The sequence below is a fragment of the Xenopus laevis genome, chromosome 4L (genome assembly GCF_017654675.1).
Source record: "Xenopus laevis strain J_2021 chromosome 4L, Xenopus_laevis_v10.1, whole genome shotgun sequence".
Taxonomy (NCBI): Eukaryota; Metazoa; Chordata; class Amphibia; order Anura; family Pipidae; genus Xenopus; species Xenopus laevis.
The window spans coordinates 114603686-114625408 of NC_054377.1; the positions used below are offsets into that span (position 1 = coordinate 114603686).

At 38.5% G+C, this 21723-nt stretch overlaps 1 protein-coding gene across 1 annotated transcript in view; it reads left to right on the top strand.

The window, feature by feature from the left end:
- The first annotated feature begins 13675 nt into the window (after nucleotides 1-13675).
- Nucleotides 13676-21723, top strand: part of rgs18.L (regulator of G-protein signaling 18 L homeolog) — a 28633-nt gene continuing 20585 nt past the window's right edge. Inside the window, exons 1-2 of the mRNA NM_001092321.1 lie at nucleotides 13676-13854; nucleotides 16875-16973. Coding sequence (NP_001085790.1) covers nucleotides 13736-13854; nucleotides 16875-16973 — 218 coding nt within the window. The 5' untranslated portion in view covers nucleotides 13676-13735. The remainder of the gene's footprint in view (nucleotides 13855-16874; nucleotides 16974-21723) is intronic.

Here is a 21723-nt window from a genome sequence, read left to right on the forward strand (position 1 = left end):
TTAAAGGAGGGGGTTATAGTTTTCTGCTGGGCTGGTGATCACTTGTGGCTTTGTGCAGGATGAACCCTTTCAGGTTATGAGAATGGAAAATTATTCTTATAATAGGGTTTTGCATCTTGCACAGCCTTTTAAATATAACTCTAGTGAACAGGTTGAAAAAGGACATTCTAGTCTCAAGAAAATGTAAATACGTCTGTGCAGTTGTTCAATTTGAAATATTTCCTTGAGACACTGATTTTTTATTTTTTTTATTTCACAATTGGATTATGCCTTTAAATTAAGGACAGACTGCAACTACAGGATAGCTGCATATTTGTGCTGGCGGGAGCAAATTAGTTTCTTGTTCAATATACCGTATTCTTCACTTTATTGCATGAACTGTGTTTACTGTAATATTCTTCAAAGTGAAAATGTGGCTGACTGGAAAAATATTCCTCCTCGCAATATCATTTGTAGTCCCATAGCGGTCTAGCATTCAGCATTGTGCATCCGTAGCCCTGGAGCATTTGCCAGACGTGTTTAAATTTTAACTTTAGTTACAGCCTGCTGCACGTCGGAACTGCTGACTTGCTTACTAGCAAATCAATCCCTGCTTGTGTTTCTGTGATGTGGTGTAAAGGCTATATTAGTCCTGCAGCAAATGATATGCCTGATAGCTGATGATATTAATAGACAAACTAAGTCATTTAGAACTTTAAAAATGTAACAGATTTATTTCTTGAGGGGTTATTAAGGCTTATCTTACTTAAACACAAGACTGCATGATGCCTACCATGCTCTCTGAAGAACCTGCTCACCTCCAATTTAATTTTCATTATTTGATGAATTAGCTTGATTATCTTTGGTAATCTGCACTAATAACAGCAGAGGTATCACTGGGGTGCTAATGTAATTATAGCAGGATTCGTTTTTGCAGCCAAAGCAACCAGGTCTATTCGCTTGGAATAGATATTGCATTTAAAGGAAAAAAAATGAGGCAAAAATGTCTTTCTTTTTCTACATTGTTTATTACATAACTAGAGATTGAGCTAAATGTATGAAGATGTTTGGCTCAGATGGCTCAGGACACTCATTTTTCCACTGAAAATAGTGCTGCATCATTTTGTGTTGTATGTAGCTCCATCTGTTTGTGCTGTAGACGAAACTGTAAATAATTGTGTTCAAAATATTTATTTTCTGCATGCGAGGGAGACTGCAGTTAGTTTAGGCATAATTAGTTTGGGGCCTGAACCTTACTGCCTCCTGTTACTTTTAAGTTTTAATGGGGACAGGTTTATGGTCAGCTGCCTCCCTCAACAGTCTTTCCTAAGGTGGAAGTAGTCAAAATAAAAAAATCAACACAAAAACAAAAGTTGCTCTATAGGCTTCATCCAAAATAGCAGCAAACTTGCAGGAGGCACCAACACTAAGGGGCTGATTCACTAAGGGTCGAATATCGAGGGTTAATTAACCCTCGATATTCGACTGGGAATTGAAATCCTTCGACTTCGAATATCAGCCAATTAAGCCGGGTGCTAACCATATTAAGTATAAAGTCTAGCAATGAACATCTGGATGTTATATATATATATATATATATATATATAGTTTTTGTCCCTGTTCCTGTGTGGATCATAGTCTTCCCTTGTGTGAGACGTTTGCAGTTATTACAGTAGAGTGCATTCTCCTACATCTGCTAGCCTTATTCATTTCTTTCTGAATGAATTGAGGATATTTAAGTATCAGTCCGGCAAGTCTGTCTAGCTTCAAACAGGATGTTTGTATGTGTTTGTCTGTTTTGTCCATGTCTATCACATTGTTTTCTATACTATAGGAATTTACATTTACACTGGCTGAGAACTGGGTCTATTGTACATTCTCACAGGGCTCTTTGTCCAGGTAACTTTCCAGATGTGACACTTCTATTAGCCTTGCTTGTTCTCTGACTCACATTGTTGTGCCACTTTTGATACATATAACCCAGCATGGCTCTAGTAAATTAGAAGCCCTTCTGACACTTACTGGAACTTCCATAGGGCCCCTCCAGTCCTAAGGTCAGCTTCATACTATATATGTAGTATAGTGGACTCCACACATAAATATGTCCCTTACAGGTGGGATGAAAACACCGGTTTTGTGGATGATTCGAACCATCTCTCCAGGGCATACAACCTGCCTCCAGGAGTCATGGGATTTCCCTTTAGCTGCACTGGGGTTATTTTGGATCTGTTACCTTAGGGGTATCCAGTTATTACTCTCATAAGACTAGGTTGGGTCAGCCAACAAGGGCTCTATTCCTTAGGTACCATAGTTGCTCTGGTTTTCATTGTTAATTGAGTCTACATCAACACAGGGCCTTACACCGTGTAAGGAATTCTAACCAAATTTATGTCTCAGGTGCCCTTGTCCCTGTTCTCTTAGGATTGGTTTTCTGTTAAAACAGTTCTGACTGCTAGGCATTTTGATATGTAGATGTTTATGGTATATGCCTCTGGTACCTCGTGATACTTTGTATACCTTGCACTTGTTATATTCTAAACAGGTCATACCTGCAATGGGTCTGTTCTGGGTTCTTACTCCTACCAAGTGTTTCTTACAGGTACCTTGCAATTTGCACTGAGACTAAGCATACATGTGATCAATCTCTATCATCTCTATCATCTCTAATCTCTATCATCTCTAATCTCTATCATCTCTAATCTCGTATATCTCCCAGGTCCTGAGTATTCTGGATAACAGGTCCCATACCTGTATATGTAAAAATACAAGGGGATAAATACATTAGCAAGGCACTGTTGCGCCTGATTTTATTCTATTTTCTATTTCTGTAAATATTCCTCTGGGGCACATACAGTAGGTGTAAAAAGGTACCAGTGCATTTTACTATGGCAAGCCATCAGATCTTCACTTCACTTTTTACAATTTTAAGATTCTGACCAAATGTCAATGCAGAACAGAAAGTAGAGAAGGATGGTGCTCATTCACCACACTGAATATCTTTCTTAAAAATTGACTTTCTTCAGGAGAAAATGTGGGATCACAAAAAAATAATTTTAAAAATGTTTGACATTTCATTGCAGCTTGCCACTTCCTCAAAGACAACAACACATCCTTTCAACCCCTTTTACATAGAACAAAACTCAAAATTCTCAAAGGCATATGCATTAAAGGCATAAGTGTTAAAGGTATAATTGTCAAGGGCATGTGTATTAAGGACATTAGTGTTAAAGGCATATGTGTTTATAATAAGTGTAACAGCTTTTAGGAAACGGAGTGATCACTAGTATGGTAGTACCTTGTACTGTAGCAGATCTTACCTTATGGGCAATAGCAACTCCCTGAAATTCCCAGTAGGCATGTGTTACATATGACTCTAAACACTCAGATGGGCCCTTGGGTAACTATAGATGCAACGGTTAACCACACTGTGTCTCAATCATAAGATAAATTCTTAAAATAAACGTGTGTGCTAGTGGTTCTTTAAAAACAGCTCTTTATTAACAGATGTTTCACTTTAGAAATGGTGGGTGCTGACTTGAGGCTACACTATCAATCAGTAAATGCTTTCAATAATAATCATCCAGTTGATACTCACAACTTTAGTGTTGCCAGATATTGATGGGTGAATCTGATGCATTTCTCTTTGCCAAAAATTTGTCAAAAAACAGTGAAAATGCACCAAAATGCATTGAAGTCTATGGCCGACAAAGTCTAAAGGTGTCATTTTCACATTGAAACTTGACGAAAAATTTTGCTCATCACTATTGACAGACTAATTCTATGTCTTTTTATGAAATGTTGAGCAGAGACCTTGACTCTGGGATGGCAGTGGATGTAATATACTTAGACTTTGAAGGTTACTGGTTAAATTAAGGGATGTTGGCCTGGAATATAGTATTTGTACCTGGATAGAGAACTGGCTAAAAGATAATGTTGATAAAGATTGTTGGTAAATGGAACATTTTCTACCTGGACCAGTGTTGTTAACTGAGTACTGCAGAGGTCTGTACTTGGTCCTTTCCTTTTTATCTTTTTTATTAAAGGGATACGGTCTTGGAAAAACAGTTTTTTTACAAAATGTATCAGTTAATAGTGCTACTACAGCAGAATCCTGTATTGAAACCGGTTTTTCAAAACAAGAAATATATTTTTTTTATCTAATTTTAAAATTTGCTATGGGGCTAGACATTTTGACATTTCCCAGCTGCCCTCAGGTCATGTGACTTGTGCTTTGATAAACTTCAGTCACACTTTACTGCACTGCAAGTTGGAGTGATGTCATTACCGCCTCCCTCCTACAAGCTGCTGTAATGTAAATAGAACCTTGTCTGCTGAGCCTGTCAATTGAACAATAGGCAGGTATCAAGATAAGCTCCCACTGACACCACTTCAGAAGGATTGAAATACTGCATACAAACATATAAATAACAATATAGTATATTTTATATAGATAGTTTATTTAGTTACACAAAAAAGAATGGCCAACACACAGGAGTACACTCTCAGGACTGGTAATGGGGGATAAAATAAGGAGGACATACTTGAGAACCAGGAAAACTTAGGAGGAAGTCTAGGAAGGGTTAAAATAGCTCAGGAGAAAGGAGGTAGTAAGTAGTTAATGAAAAAATTAAATATTGCAGGCAGGAAAGGAGCAAGGTGTGTGGGAGGTGGCTAGCAGAGGGAACTCACACTTCCTTTATCTCATCTAGTAACCAGTAAAACAAACTAGGAAGGCAGCAAGGAGAGAAAGTTTCCCCCTCCAAAGGAATGCAGAGAACAAACTTACAGAACGGCAGGAGCTTTGATAGTGTCTGTGGGAGTAGGGGCTGCTAGTGGACGCTGTAGAGCAGGCAGGAAAGAAAGTAGTGGCTTCCCTGCAAACCATGTGACCGCTCTCCTCCTCACGCATGGGCAGACAGGGCCGGATTTACATAGTGGGCGCCCCTAGGCCCACTGTTGTTTGTCGCCCCTATCCACTCCCCTTTTTTCATGCAAATTTTCATCATCTGGACCAATGTGGGTGTGGTTGGACAGCATGCCGCCCCCCTAAAATCCTGCCACCCTAGGCCGTGGCCTAGGTTGCCTTTCCACAAATCCGGGCCTGTGGGCAGAGAGGGGAGGGGGGGTGTACAGCTAGATTCTCATGTCGCAGTGTGACTTCGCTTTTCAATACAGAGGGGCTGCCTCCGAGCCAGGGTCAGACTGGGGTGCCCGGGGCCCTCCGGGACTACTGTCCGGGGCCCCCTCCGACCCCCCTACGTGATGCGCAGAGCGCGCTCCTGCTTGAGGGCGCTGCTCGGTGCTCCTGCTAGAAAGGCGCCGCTAGGCATGCGCACATGGCGCTGCACGCCTAAGGAAATTTTTTTTCTTGTATAATATGATCAAGAAAAGGGTCTGGTACATAGAAAGATCACCAGCACACAGGAATTTGTTCAGCAGGGCAAGCCCTTGCAATTATTACAATGCACTGCATTATTAAAATTGCAAGGGCTTGCCCTGCTGAACAAATTCCTGTGTGCTGGTGATCTTTCTATGTACCTTGGCTGGGTGGTTGCCGATCCCCCTACCAGGTAGCTCTGCTCAGGTTTGTGAGGTGTGCGGTTTCTCCAAATTGGCTTGCAAGAAAAGGGTCTGGCCCGGCAGGGGCCCATTAAGGGTCGGGCCCACTCGGTTTTTTCCCGGTATCCCACCGGGCCAGTCCGACACTGCTCCATATATGTATTACATATGTAATGCTGTGCCTGCTGTTAGTACAGTACAGGATGAATGTGTAATGAGCAGAAATGGAAGCCCCCATGACAAAATACAAACTAAAATAACTTATGCATGGATTTGTGGATTAACATTTTATTTGCCAGACAGTGTTTATGGATGTGTGTTTTTTATAAAAATGCAAAAAAAAAAAATCTAAATAAAAAGTTTAAAACGACGTCAGATTCCCTTTAATGACGTGGAGGAGGGCATTGAAAGTACAGTTTCTATTTTTGCTGATGATACTAAATTGTGCAGAACTAAAAGTTATATGCAGGATGTTGGCACTTTGCAGAGTGATTTGACTTTATTGGAAAACTGGGCAGCAAACTGGAAAATTTGGTTCAATGTTGATAAATTCAAGGTTATCCACTTTGGCAGAAACAATATATAGTAAATGCAAGTTATACTATACAATAAATGCCAGTGTGCTGGGGGTTTCCTTAACCCCTGAGAAGGATCTAGAGGGAAATGGACACAGAAAGAAAGAAAGATTAGTTGCCAATCGACAAATCTTCACTACTGCGGCAGACTAATCTCCCCAAAATGCCTTTCCTCTGGCAAGAAGGCAAATCACCGGTGGGATTGCATATGTATGGCTTAAATTTTCCAAAGTCCCCCCGAAGTTGCCACACGAGGAAACTTCGGGAGACTTCAGAAAACAAAGCGACACGTTTGCCATCCAGCTGGCGAGTCACAAGGACCATATCAACTAGCTGACGAGGTCCTCAAATGCCGAGAATAATCAAAGCTGCCAGTTCGATATCTGGCTGATTTTTGGCCTGATATCGATCATGGCCACCTTAAGGGGCCCAATCTTACTCCCAACTGTCATTAGGACCCAACCTAATTGGCTAGAACATGTCTGAACATTGTTGGATCGCCCCCCCCCCCTCAGTGGTTGCACTGCAGCACTTATTAGGACAAAATTAATTATGGGTTGCTAATGATAACTGCACTAGTGAAATTTAGCTCACATGTAAGTTTATAAGTGCCTGTATCCCTATAAGATCCTCCTTGGCATTATATCAATTTAATGTTTTTTCATTTATTTACTTAAAATTGTCACTGTCATGCGCTGACTTTCCCCTAGCAATGAACACCAGACTTGCCACAAAAGTTAAGGTAAACACTTATAAATATATTTATAATTGTATGAACATTTTCTATTTTGGCTAGGCAAGAAGCAAATTCTATTTTGGCTAGGCAAGAAGCAAAAAGAAAAGGAAAAATAACATTTCATATATTATACTATGTATCAACGCTTTTAGAAAGTAAACACCAGTGATTTAGCAATACAGTTACTAAGATAGCTGGAAGAGAGCCAAGACACAGAGCACATCTGATAAACCAACAAAATAAAAATAACTTTGACCTTTTTCCTTCATAACTTGTAACATTTAGAGCTGACATACAAACTTCACTTATAGTTTTGCAATTATTGCAGTCCTTAGAAGGTAGTTTGCGTAAGCTAGTTTGTTGTCTCGCATTATATATATTTTCTATGTAATCACATTTACATTTAAAACAAACTGCTCATTAATCCAAAAGGTCAATTCAGTGTTGTTAGCCATATGTTTATTGGTTTAAACGTCCACACCCACTGCTATCTCTCATCTAAAACCTTTCTACCTTATGGCTCCTTATCTTCAGAATTCTATCTCTATTTCTCTCTAAAGGTGGCCATACACTATAAGATCCGCTTGTTTGGCAAGGTCGACACACGAGCGGATCTTGACCCGATATGGCCACTAACGGCTGGGCGATATCGGATGAATCCGAATGTTCGGCCCTGGGGCCGAACGATCGGATTACGATACTACGAATGGGCTCTGACTGGTGGCAGGACCACATCAACTAGCTGATGTGGTCCTGGATCGTACGAAAAATCAAACTTGACCGAACTATATCTGCCTGATTTTTGGCCTGATATCGATCGGTTGGACCCGTCGGGAGCCCCCACACATGGGCAGATAAGATGCTGATATCGGTCTAAAGGGCCAATATCGGCAACTTCAATCTGCCAGTTTATGGCCAACCTATAAGGGTGGTGGCACATGAGTAGATTAGTAAACAAACAACAAATCTTCACTACTGTGGGCGGCTAATATCCCCAAAATTACTTCTTGCCGGCAAGAATGTGACTCGCCAGCTGGATGGCAAACGTGTCGCTTTTTTTTCTGAAGTCTCCCCAACTAATCTCCCCATGTGCCACCACCCTAATCTCTTCAAATGAAAGTCGGCTCCTACCTTTTGGAGCATTAGATCATATATTGTCTGGTCCAGGCACTTATGGGCCAATGCCCAAATCTCTGTACACATTTCCCTTTTATTTTTGTCTGTATGTTATCCACCCACTTATATTAAAGCTCTATGGGGCAGAGATGTCCTTTCTACTGTGTCTTTTAGCAAATGGCACTTAATCTCTGAATTTTTATACTTATTTATTACTATGCATGTTTCTTTTCTATTATTTATTATGCTTATCCTCCCTGTGTGCACTTTTCTACAGTGTACAATGCTGTGTATTCATGTAGTGATTTATAATACACAAAAGCCATGAATATCTTGTAAATTATATCCTTATAAACGGTGAGTAGTGATGTCATCAGTTATAAACGGTGAGTAGTGATGTCATTTCTGTCACATGACTTACTAAAATTTGTGTATTATAATAAATAAAGTACCCCCAGTTGTAAAATATGAGGATATTAGAAGTTACCTCGGAGTTCCATGACCTGTATAAAAACACTCGGCCTTCGGCCTCGTGTTTTTATATGGTCATGAAACTCCTCGGTAACTTATAATATCCTTATATTTTACAAGAGGGGGTACTTTATTCACTATATAAAGTTAACATAATTATCTTACATATATTAACTATTAGCTTAGACATGCATGATACTCCCCCAAGTTATGTTTTATTCCATCATAATTGGCATTGTTGTTATTTGATACATATTTAGATATTTTTGGGTAAGTTCATTCCAAACACTGATGCTTAACTGTTGGGCCCAAATGGTTTTCCATTAACACAATTACATGGATGAAAAGAAAATCACAAGAAATATCATCATTGTCTCAGTTGATATACAATATTTTTAGTATCTCTGTAGCGTAGACAATGACTTTAATGACCATGGTTGTGGTGCTCACCCATGGGTTGAAGGGACAGGGCCATGGCAAGGTTAGGAAAGACCTAGTAAAGTTTTCTGTTAGTCGAATTGTAAGAAATGTAGTCAGAGGTTTTAATTGGTTGATGTTCTAGTTCAAAGAGGAAGGTACCTTTTTTCTGAACAGCTGCATCACTCCCTCCACTTTTTTTTTTTTTTTAAAGGTAAGTTTTATTTCCTTTTGAACACAAACAATCATACATACATTACAAACAGTTGAGCAGACTGACACAAGTAAGGTACACAATATAGGAACAAAACAGAAGTTGACTCTGTACATACTAGGGTAAGCATTGCTACTAGAAAGAGATGGAAAAATGTTATATCACAATGGCTAAGGTATTGATCAAACAAGTCAGGGCTAGTGAAACCTCCATCGTTACCGCCAAGAAGGGTTGTCCAGATACAGCTCAATCAGGGGGATTCGGATCAATGTCAGCCCACGGGCCCCATATGTTGTAAATTTCGTCAGGGCGCCCCTGGACTCATAGGTAAGTTTATAAAGAGGTACTACACTGTTAACCAGGTGCACCCAAGCTCTAAGAGAGGGTGAGAGGTTGCCCATCCAGTGCATTGCTATAGTTTTCTTTTCATAAAAGAGGAGGATGCGGTAGGTAATTCTGGGATATCTGGCTGGGACCAGTTCCTCCAAGACCCCCAGCAGACAAACAGTTGGAGAGATGACCCTTGGGAAGTCTAGGTTGTCCGCTAAGTAGTTTACCACTCTCGTCCAGAAGTCTAAAATATGTTGGCACTCCCATATTAGATGGAAGAAGTCCGCACCCGGTTGCTGACACCTAGGACAGTTGTCGAGAGGGACTCGGCCCATTTGTTTAAGGCGTATAGGGGTTATATATACATGGTGTATAATTTTATACTGTATCAGCTTATCTTTTAGAGAAATGAGACCAGTGTACACATTGTCTATCGCCTCCTCCCAGTCATCCTGAGTAAGACCTATAATTTTAGTAGTCCACCAGTCCTGGGTATTCAGGAAGGGTTTAGGGCCAGATAGGAGAAGCCGGTGGTATAAACGGGACACCAATTTGGAGGGGCTAGGGTCACGGAGTATTTCATCTATGACCAGGGAGGACTGTTGGGGGGTAAGGGAATGAAATTGGGAGTGAAAGGCATGTCGTAGCTGAAGGTATTGGAATAGTAAAATTTGCGTAGGGTGGGTTCTGCGTTGAAGAGCATGGTATGTGGGGAACGTCTGTGGATCAAGGAGGTCTTTCAGGCATGTAATGCCTTGGTTTGGCCAGAAGACGAACTCTGGTAGGGTTCTGAAGTGAGGCAGGTAGGAGTTTCCCCACAGAGGCAAGTGAGGGGACATTAGTGGAGGGTCACAACTCAAGACCTTGAGGGCTACCATCCAGGATTTGTGAGGGGTGGTTAACGTAGTTGGTAGAGAGCCGTAGTCCTTAAGGGAACGGTATTGGAAATTACGAAGACCCTCCCACGAGGCTACGAGGAGGGCCTGTAACTGCGAGTTGGGGTTATACGGGTCAGGGTTAAGGCACCAGTGGAGGTAATAGACCTGCGAGGCCAGGTAATATAGATGGAAGTTAGGGAGGGCCAGGCCACCCTCCTCACACGGGGCACATAGCTTGGTCAAAGCAATTCTGGGTGCTTTATTGTACCAAAGGAAGGGGACCATGATCTGGTTAATGCGTTTGAAGTAAAGTTTAGGGAGGTATATAGGTGCGTTGTGGAGCAGATAAAGGATTTTGGGAAGATAAATCATTTTAATAAGGTTGACATGGCCCCATAGCGACAAGGGAAGTTTGGTCCATCGGTTCAGTGAGGTAGTCATGTTGGCTAGGATTGGGTCTAGATTGAGAGAGACATATTTTGTAACATCAGCATGAATGGTCACACCCAGGTATTTGAACTGACTGGCCCACTCTAGAGGGGTCTCAGCTGGCAAAGATTGGGGTTGATTAGGGTCTATGGGGAATAAGACCGATTTGTCCCAATTCACCCGTAGGCCAGAGAATGAGCCAAACCGATTGACCAGGTCCAAAAGGGCAGCAAGGGAGTCATGAGGGTCAGCCAGATAGATAAGAAGGTCATCAGCAAATAGAGATACCTTTTCCTGCACGGTGTCATACATTAAGCCTCGTATTCGGGGGGAGTGCCTGATCAATATTGCCAGTGGTTCGATCGCCAGGGCAAATAGAACCGGGGAACTCCCTCCACTTTTATAACTATAGACGGACTGCTAGAATAATCACAGCCATGGATTTTTTGTATGAGTGGTGTTCACAAAGGAAGGAGGAAGGTTAGGTTTAAGGCAAGGGATTGTGGCCATTAACCAGTGGTAAGTTGGGGTGTGGTTGCTAGAAAAAGGTAAATGGATCCTCAGGAATTAGATTGTGGGTTGGTACAGGAATCTTTCCAACAAATGGAGTTTTTAGCGGCTCCTTTGTTATCTGGTTGGTATGAGGCTATTTATTTATTTGGGAAACTATATTGCACAAAACAGCTCATATGTAAACCACAGAGTTCTGTCTTTTACTCCCACACTTCTTCCTGTTACAGTTAGAGATGCATTTTTTTCTTATCAGGTGATCTCTGAGGGAGCACACAGACCATTAGAAAATGGTGGCTCAAGGTTAAAGATGCAAAACAACAATATTTTTTGCCTTTTCCTCCAAAAACAGGTCTGAATTTTATGTAAATAAGGGCAAAGTTAATGAATGAAGGTAATGAAGGAGGGCAATACATTGATATGTGAATAGTAAAAGTGATAAGTACCTTATTTGGAGCAAAATTAGTTCCCGAGATGGAAAGAGGATAGTACTAATAGAGGAGTGGCAGAATTGCCAGGAAAATAATGGATTCTGGATATGGAGGCAACTTATAGAAGTGTTTTTGGGACCAAATAGCCAGGCAGAGAAGTGTCCAGTTGGGCAAGGGTCATGACAATCACAGCATAGAGCCTGCAATACTCCTTGTCCAACCACACACCACACCCAATATTTGGGCACCATGATTGGGTACCAAAGGCTGCAGTTGCTTATTAAACATACAACTTAATATATAATTATTATATTAAAGAACCATAACTTATTTTAATATAAAAATGTATCATACAAATATTAACAGCAGTAAAAGAAAGCCCATACTGGAGTCCTTCCACCTATCCAAGTCTGTTGACCTTCCCCAGGACTGCTGACCTACCCAGTTACTTTCTTACTCTCTTACCAGCTACCAATTTAAATTACCCCTGGAGTTCTGAGTCAAGCCACTGCCTCCAAACTGCAGCAAATATCACCTCCTACAACTACAGGAAGGGACAGCAGGACAGCACTCCTGGTCACATTGTGTATTGGGAATGCATTCAGTAGTTTGTGGAACAAATCCAGGGCAGCAACTTGTCTGCAAAGTTCTTTATTGGGAAACTGAGTTACACAACATGTTTCGGGCCTACACCCTTTATCAAGTGCGCTTGATAAAGGGCGTAGGCCCGAAACATGTTGTGTAACTCAGTTTCCCAATAAAGAACTTTGCAGACAAGTTGCTGCCCTGGATTTGTTCCACAAACTACTGAATGCATTGAACTATTGGGTATTATACACAGAATACCTGTGGAAGAAGCCAACAACGAAATTTGGTGAGCTTGCTCTGAATATTATATGTGTATTGGGAATGGACTGGTTAGCATTCTCCTGGGCCTGCCCTCGGAGTGGTGTGTTAAAATCATTAAACTTTAATGGTCCATATTAAAAGAAGATAACAGCGCAACAGCATACATGATATCAGATCATCCGCTTAATGCGTTTCATGGCTTCTCGCCACTTCATCCCCTCTATTGCCAAACTGGTACATGCATAGTACAGTCTATGTAGATGTGCTGATTAGTGTCCAGCAGTGGGATGGGGTTGAATAAATGCAAATGGGTTTTCTTCTCTAGAGGCACCTGAGAGCCACCTTCCTGAAGCTTCTTTCCTAGGCATATATGACCCCTACATACTACAAAACGGAGCATTCTCATTTACATGTACATAAATAAAGTCATCAGTTGAATTAAAATGTTTCTAATTTCTAACACTCATACTGTCTCTGTAACTTATCTCTCCTTTTCTTTTTGTGCTAGGTTGACTGCATTTTTCCAAAAGGAAGGGTTGCATGATTTTGTAGTTCTGGGCCATTGTAGTAATGCATCTGCTTTGTCCACTCTGTTCTTGGGTAAAGATGGCAGTTGGTGCTGACTCAGGGCAGGGAGCAGACACAATAAGAAAGTGCCTTAAAAGAGGGTGTATGCTGGGGATGTCATAATAACTGCAGTTTTTGTGCCAGAGACACTTCATTTATTTATGTAATGATCACATTATAGTGCATTTTACATATAAGGAAAAAACAAGACTGCTTGGTAAACACAGAGCTCAGAGCACTAATTTAAACTTGTAATAAAGTGTTTAACTTTTAACATGTTTGGAGTAAAATGTAAGTTTTGTAATAGCTATAATTCACTTTAATTGAAGCTTCAAAAGACAGAAGCAACCGCTGTAAGCCTCAAAGTGGTCTGCTTTTCATCATCATCAACATGCTGTAAACGACTTTCAGAGAAAAAGCAGCTCAACTTCCCCAAATATTTAAATAAGAGCTGCGTCTCACATCCTCTTTGTGAAACTGAAAAAAGTGTCTTTCAGCTCAAGGCGTCATTGTGGCTTTTTTCACCCAAGCTTTTGATGTAAAAAAAAAAAAAAAACACACAGTTTCTAAAGAGTTTTATTCTATCACATCTCTAGTTAAGACTCTCACCAAACAAGAGAGTTATGTCAAGTCTTCCCAAGGATTAGTGAAGACATTGAATTGTCCAAATCAATATGGAAAATGTTCTGCATTTATTTCCACACTTTAGCATTACGGCTTCGTCTGGTGAGTCGCATTTCAAGGTGTTCAAAGAATTTCAAAAGCACCGAGCAAAAAAAGATTCCGGAAATGGGTATGTGACCAGCACTTTGTATTGTGAAAAATCTGTCCTGGCTACTGTTAGTATCACATTCAGCTGTTTTTTTTATTTATTTAAAGTAAATAAGGTAAGAACACTGAGAAAAATACTGTACACTGGAATAAACTTACTATACTAAAAATATAAATATCTTAACTGTGCTCTTTAAATGAATTTAAGGCAAACGAGTTAGTGTTATCAAATTATTTCTGTATAAAGTACAGGGCCAGCCAGGATTTATTTATGCTAGCTTAGTTATCATCAAGTACAGTGTTACTATTATTATTTTTATAATTGTTATTAAACTTATATTGTAAACAATAACATATATGTTTAAATAGGAAGGAAATGGTATTGCCATACTGTATATCTGATCACAATGTGTTGCTGGATAACAGATCCTGTAAACTGTATATATTGTCTGTTTTTCTTGTCAATAACTATTTGTTTTCTGGTTTAAGAAAGCTATTTAACCTACAGATGTGTATTCATGGACGTTTTTTAATTTCCCCTCATTTTCATTGTGTTCTTATTCGCTAATATCTATTATCTGCTATTGAAAATTACACATAACATCATTTTTCAATGTGTATGAGCCGTGTGCATTTCCTGGTGCTACTGCAAATCTTACCAGTATAGTGCATATTAAAAGTACTGCTTTAGTAGACCCGAATAGTTCTTTTCAATCCATGTTTCTGGCTCTTTTATAGCATGGTTACATAATTAAATCAGGTTGAAAGTTCAACCCTCTCAAAATAAAACCCAGCATCCATACATACATACACACACACACTGACACTGACCCCTCAATACACTCACATAAACTATGTACACCAATATCTATACTAATTGAAGATTTTAGTATCACAATAGCCTTGGATGTAATGCTTGTTCAATAAAACACCAAGCCCCTCTTAAAAGCATTAACAGAATCAGACAACATAACATTATCTGGCAGTGCATTCCACAACCTCACTGCCCTCATTGTGAAGAAGCACATACACTACTTCAAATGAAAGTTCTTTTCCTCTAGAAGTGATCCTCTATATGGGGAAAAAGGTCCCCTGCTATATGTCCTCTAAAGTATAATCATGTCTCCAGAGAAAACAGCCCAAACTTTCAGAGTCTACCCTCATAATTTAAGGGTAGTTTAGTTGCACGTTTTTGCATTCTTTCCGGCTTATTATATCTTTCGTAAGGACTGGAGCCCAGAACTGCACAGAATACTCCAGGTAAGGTTTTACCTGGGACATATAAAGAGGAAAAATTATATTTTCCTGCACTTTTGTACACAAGACAGAACTTCATTTGCTTTAGTAGCCACAGAATGACACTGCCTGGAATTAGACAAATTGTCTACAAAAAAAACCTAGATCCTTTTCAGTTTAGGAAACCCGAACACACTGCCATTTAGTGTATAACTTGCATTTATAAAGTGCATAACCTTGCAACATCTTACATGAAACTTGTAGTTCTACACAATTTAGTATCATGAGCAAAAAATTAAGTAGTACTTTCAATGCCCACCTCCAGGCTATTAATAAACAACATAAAAAGCAAAGGAACAAGTACAGACCCCTCTGGTACACCACTAACACTGGTCCAATTAGAAAATGTTCCATTTACCACCACTCTCTGTAATCTATCTATTAGCCAGTTCTTTATTCAAGTGCAAATGTTTTGTTCCAGGCCAACATTCCTTAATTTAACCAGTAACCTTCTGTGTGGCACTGTATCAAATGCTTTAGCAAAGTCTAAGTAGATTATATCCACTGCCATCCCAGAATCAAGGTCCCTGCTCACCTATTTTTTTCTCGGTTCTCATTAACCAACTGACCCCCCTCTGATATTTCGGGTTCCACCTTTTCCTGCTTCACTTTTTTACTATTTACATATTTACAAAAATAGTTCTGGATTCTTTTTACTTCTTGCTGCAGTATCCTTTTCCATGACAATGTTAGCTTTAAGTAAGCTTTTTTTGTATGATTTATTCACCTCCTTGTACCCGATAAACGTTTCAGCTGTCCCAGCTAACTTGAATGCCTTAAAAAGCACGACTTTTCTTACCCACCTCAACAGCAACACTTCTATCAAACCACAAATAAACAGTGTTCCTTGCTTAAAAGTGCTATATACTGACATGTATATTTATTAAGTAGCATTTTTGTACCGTGTTTAACCCTGTAAAAAGTTTACCTGTCGAAAGGGCACGAACCTTCATTAGCGATGTACTCTTTCACAAATTGTCCTCTACGCCTGGTAGTAAATAAACGATCTCCCTGCAGATTGGATTTCTGGCGAATTTTCGCTAGCAATGGCCACTCTGCCCTTTAGTAAATCTGCCCCTATGAGTTTTGGATTGTGAGATCATACTCATAGGATACTCACACATACAAGGGTACTCACACATGCAATGGCAGTGTTTACCGGTGCACTGCCATTGCCTCACACAAAGTCCTGCTTAGTTACCATACAGATACCATACAGATGTTGTGCTTGTGCTACAATGGTACAAAGGGTAATATTGTACCACGTTTCACAGAATGGGCGAAGGGGGTCAACAAAAGGATTATATTGGAGGATGTGGGTTTTAGATTATGCAATTGTCATACAAAAACAAGGTCCTCTGTACTCAACCCATTATCAATATATGAAGGACAGTGAGACATTTGTGCCTTAAGATGCTAACAATCCCTGTTTAAAGGAGAGGACATTTGTAGTAGCTTAATGCATAAAAAAAACTCAGTCATATATATGCTATAGATTATGCAAATGTCACATTTTCTACTTGACACCAATTGCTATGACAATACATGTATTGATATAAACTCCCTATATACCTACATTTAGGTTTTCTCCAACTAAGGATGCTTAGGGTTCCTTGAAGATCTCAGTAGAGTCCTATAATGCTCTCTAATAATGCTGTCTTATTCTTTGTGCATTGTAATGAAAATACTCATCCAAGTTTGCATTTTAACAGCATGATAATCAAGGCAATGCTCAATGTCTTTCAGCCTGACTGACAGAAGAAATAGACGGAGCCGTCTACAAAAAGCAGAATCTCATGAAAATGTATTTTTAGATAAATCTGAGACTTTCACCTGCATTACAAGGTGAGTGCTTCATAAGTCAATTCTAGAGGCGTGTTCTTTTCTTTCTCCTTAGCAGCCATGCATTCAAAGGAGTGTTATTTCTTTTCTATCTTAATTTTATCTGTAGTGTGATAGTTATCTTTTGCCCAACAAATTGATTGCCAAATCTGTTTATCTTGAAATAACAGTGTTATTAAGCTGTGTGAACTGTAAAAATGGTTATTTCTGCAAATGGCAAGATCCAGGGTATAGCACTGTAAATTCAATATAGTCTGTTTATTTCAGAAGCGATTGCACTTTATCCAGTGTCATTGAAAACAACAAATCAGGCCAAAACTTCAGTGTTATACAGTATATAATATGTTGTAATTTTTTGCTTTGACTTATCATTATCAAACATTTAGGAGGTTATTTATTAAAGTCTGTGCCAAAAACTCAAACATTTTAGTTTTTTACTATAAAATCTGAATTTTTAGTGGAAAAAAACTCAAATTTCTGAATCTTAAAATCCGGCATCTCCGATCTACTGAGGTTGTATATACTATAAGTCAATGGGAGAGGTCCCTATTCTATTTCTGAGTTTCTGTGGTCTGCACTGAAATTAGCCCTAAAAATTCAGGCTTTTCGGGAAAAAGCCTGAAAAAATCTAGCGATTTGGCAAAAAAACTCAGAAAACAAAAATAGTATGATTTGTATTTTTGCTAGATTTTTTCGTGTCTGTCGTGTCTGTGTCTTATTAAATTGTAACATACAGTAGATTGAAAAAAGACATGTTTATCAAGTTCAACCTTTAAACTTTATTTTAACCTGCTTAACTGCTAGTTGCTAGTGTGCTTTTTTAATAATAAATAAGGTCCAATCGTGGATTCTAGTTTGGTTGGATTTTTTTTTTTTAATACTCAGAAAATGGTGATTTTACTAAATATGCCCATGAGACTTCAGGACAAACAGGAGACGCAAAAAAGGCATTAATGAAATGCCATCACAAAAACAGCTGAATTTTGCAGAAATGCATTGGAGTCAACGGGAAGGTAAAATTGCATCAAGTTAAGGGATGTAACATAAAAAATGTACAATACAATGACGCATATAAATTGTCCTACCTTATTAAAGATGCTCCTTCATATTATGCTACAAATGCTCTTCATAGAAAAAAAGCTCTGATGATTCTTCCATACTTGACACCAATTCCATTGGTTGATGTGGACAAATGACAGGCAGATAATAATGATGTCTGCATTTCTTTATTTTGGTACAAGAGACAGTGTTTAACAGTACCTTAAAACACTTTTAATTTTTGGTGTTACTGTTCCTTTAAATCTTGCTCATAGAATGCAAAATAGTAAAGGTGCAAGAAGACTGAAAAGACATGGTTTTATATATCTAAAAGCCGATTAAAAGTGTGATAAATCAGGTGAACTATGTTGTTACAATTTAGAATGACAATCAAGCAACAGTTGAATGTTTGGTAAAAGCTTTGATTGATCTTTTTGAGATATGGGCTGATGAAAAAACAATGTTGAAAAATAAACCGAATCATGTCTTTTTCTTCTTTTCTAATTTGGATGAAGTAAAGAAAGACATGACCTGGAGGTGACCGATTTTTTTTTCTTAAGTAACAAAATCTGAAATTGTAATGATCCATTAATAATTGAGTAAATGTTCTAACCTCAGAACTATTCACTGAGAATTTCTTGACGTATTTGAAGAAAGTTCTTCAAGAAACATCATTAAATATAGAAATATACCTGACCACTAGTTTCATTATCTCTAATGAATTCTTAAACTGTAATATTTACACCTGTTAATTTGATATTGTCTATAATATAGCTGCGGAATATCTTTCATATGAAGATACGTTTTTTTTTCCTTTACACATTCCAAGATATACACTTAGGTTATCTATTATCCAGAAAACTATTCTCCAGAAATCTCAAAAATATTGCAGTTACAATGCCAATAGTGTCCCATTTAAAAAAATATTGGTTGAATTGATTTGGTTGATTTTCCTATTTAATCATGTTATAACTCTATGGCATTTTTTGTTTAAATGTTTTAAGTAGCCTTATGGCATAGTGCTCCACATAGGCTACAAGCTTAGCCAATCATTCCTGATAACAAATTCCAGGCTTATGAATTACCAGGATATGAAGTCTAGAGAACATATAAATGTTCATCATAGAGAGGTCAACAAAGAATTCAAAGAACAGAGCAATCTCCTGTGAATAATGCTGCTACACTAGAAAGAGTCATGTAAGGGTCCTTTGGATGGACCTTTGTATGTGCTGAGTAATTTTTCATGTAGACCTTTACTCGGTTGGCAGAACCACTGACACAACAGCAAATGATTACTCCAAAACCCTTTCTCTTTCCTTTGGTTGCTTTACATCTTGTAAATTAAAAGAAGAGCTTGTTCATTTTGTATATGCTACCCTGACTAGTGATGGGCGAATTTGGGGCGGTTCACTTCACCGAAAAAGTTGCAAACATTCGCTGGCGAAAATGCACCATTTTTTTGACGCTGGCGAATTTTTGCTGGAGAATGTTCGCTGCAGTTTCGCGAATTTATTCGCCGGTGTTGAATAGCGGGAATTCGCCCATCACTAACCATGACGCACTGAACAGTTTTTGGTAGCTTTACATCGTTACATAGTTAGTTACATAGTTAAGTCGGGTTGAAAAAAGACAAAGTCCATCAAGTTCAACCCCTCCAAATGAAAACCCAGCATTCATACACACACCCCTCCCTACTTTTATGGTTAAAGTTTATTGCTTAAATGAGCACAGATGCACATTCTGTGATACTATCCTTCCAAACTGCATAATGAACAACTCTTAAGCATATGGATGGAATATTAAAGCGTTTTATAGCATACCCATGACACCCATTTGTTTAAAGTATTTACAGTAATTTTTACACTGAAATGTTTGATGCTGTGGGCTCTATATTATAATGGGTCGAGCCATTCAACATCAGAAAATGTTCCAAGGCGGCAAAAACATTGTTTAATGATCATGTTTATTTACTGCATGCTATCTGGCATGAATAAAAATGAAAATCTGTTTTTCTGGAAAGAACATGCTTTTTTTATGCCAGCAAAGAAAATTATCTTCTTAACAGTTTGAGAATAATTTCCCTTACTGTTTCAAATTCTTGAAAGTGATACGCCCATGGCCACAATAGTAAGTCAGACCACTGATACTGTATCCCTTTATGTTCAACAACCCAGCACAGGTTAATGTATCATCCTATGGATTAATTAATGATGAGGCCTCAGTAAGCGAAAGGGATCCTACTTCATGTTACCCACCTTGTTCACTGCTATATCAATATGCTAGGAAATAGCTTCACAAATGACCATAAGTGTTGCCTATTACACTTTTTGTGCAGAGCAATTGGGCACCATTGAAAGCATACCTGGCAAATATTTCTATGGTGCAAGCCTAGATTTATGTCCACTATATGCAATGTTGCTCTTTGTAGTTACAGATTTGTAACTAAAAGCAATCCTCCATGTTGTGCGTTTCCCAGGTGAATGTGCTGGAAGAAAAACTTGCTATGGATGTAAAAAATCTGCATATGTCTCCATCCACATCAACCAATGAACTTTGAATCCTCCCACTGCCTATATAATGAGGTGCACAGGCGACCATTACTCAGTTTGTTGTAGTTAGTGTTTATGTGATCTACAGTTTGTTGTAATTTGTTGGAGCTTGATATTTAAAATTAAACATTTGCAATAGAGAAATAATGCAAAATTCTGCCTTCCCATTGACTCCATCACATTTTTGCAATTTTTTTTACATATTCGCAGATTTTTTCAGAGGCAAATTACCAGAAATTAGCTAATCACTACACACTAGTTTAACCCTTGACTCTCTCAAACCTAATTACTCTTTGTATGTGGGGTTTATGTTATATATGGTATATATTATACAGGTATGGGACCAGTTATCCAGAATACTTGGGACCTGGGGCTTTCTGGATAATGGATCTTTCTGTGATTTGGATCTTCCTACCTTAAGTCTACTAGAAAATCATGTAAACATTAATAAACCCAATAGGCTGGGTTTGCTTCCAAAGGATTAATTATATCTTAGTTTAGATTAAGTACAGGGTACTGTTTTATTACTACAGAGAAAAAAAAATTGATTATTTGAATAAAATGGAGTCTATTGGAGATGGCCTTTCCGTAATGGGTTTCCAGATAACGGATCATATACCTGTATATAGAATAAGAAAACCAAGTAGCTTTTCCTATTTTGCTATACAGTACCTTATATTTTAAATGTGCTTATGTTGGCATGACTTTAAATTAGTATTTACAAATTTAGCATTTTACATAGTCAAAAACTAGTAAATAATATGCATGAATGCTTACCTTACTTGTTGTGCTCCATGTTGCCTAAAGGCTCACTGTTTAATTTACAATGAATAAACAGATCCTCATATCAAATATTGTGATCTCCTCTTTAATGACAAAAATGTTGCTGTGAATCTGGTGTATGGGATTAATCATATTGTATCTTAAAACTGATTACATTTATTTAAATATTGCATTTTATCCCATTTTTATTCACTTGTTTTGATATAAGCAATATTATTTGTTTTAACCAGAGCATTGTTTTCTGCTAGATTTAATGCTCTTCTTTAGAATGGTTAGCAGTTCATTGCCCATGTTAATTACTTTTGGGATATAGCGAAGATTAAATGCAGTAAAGTTAATAATAGAAACACTAACGATAAACATGGAAAAAAAAGTACATTCAA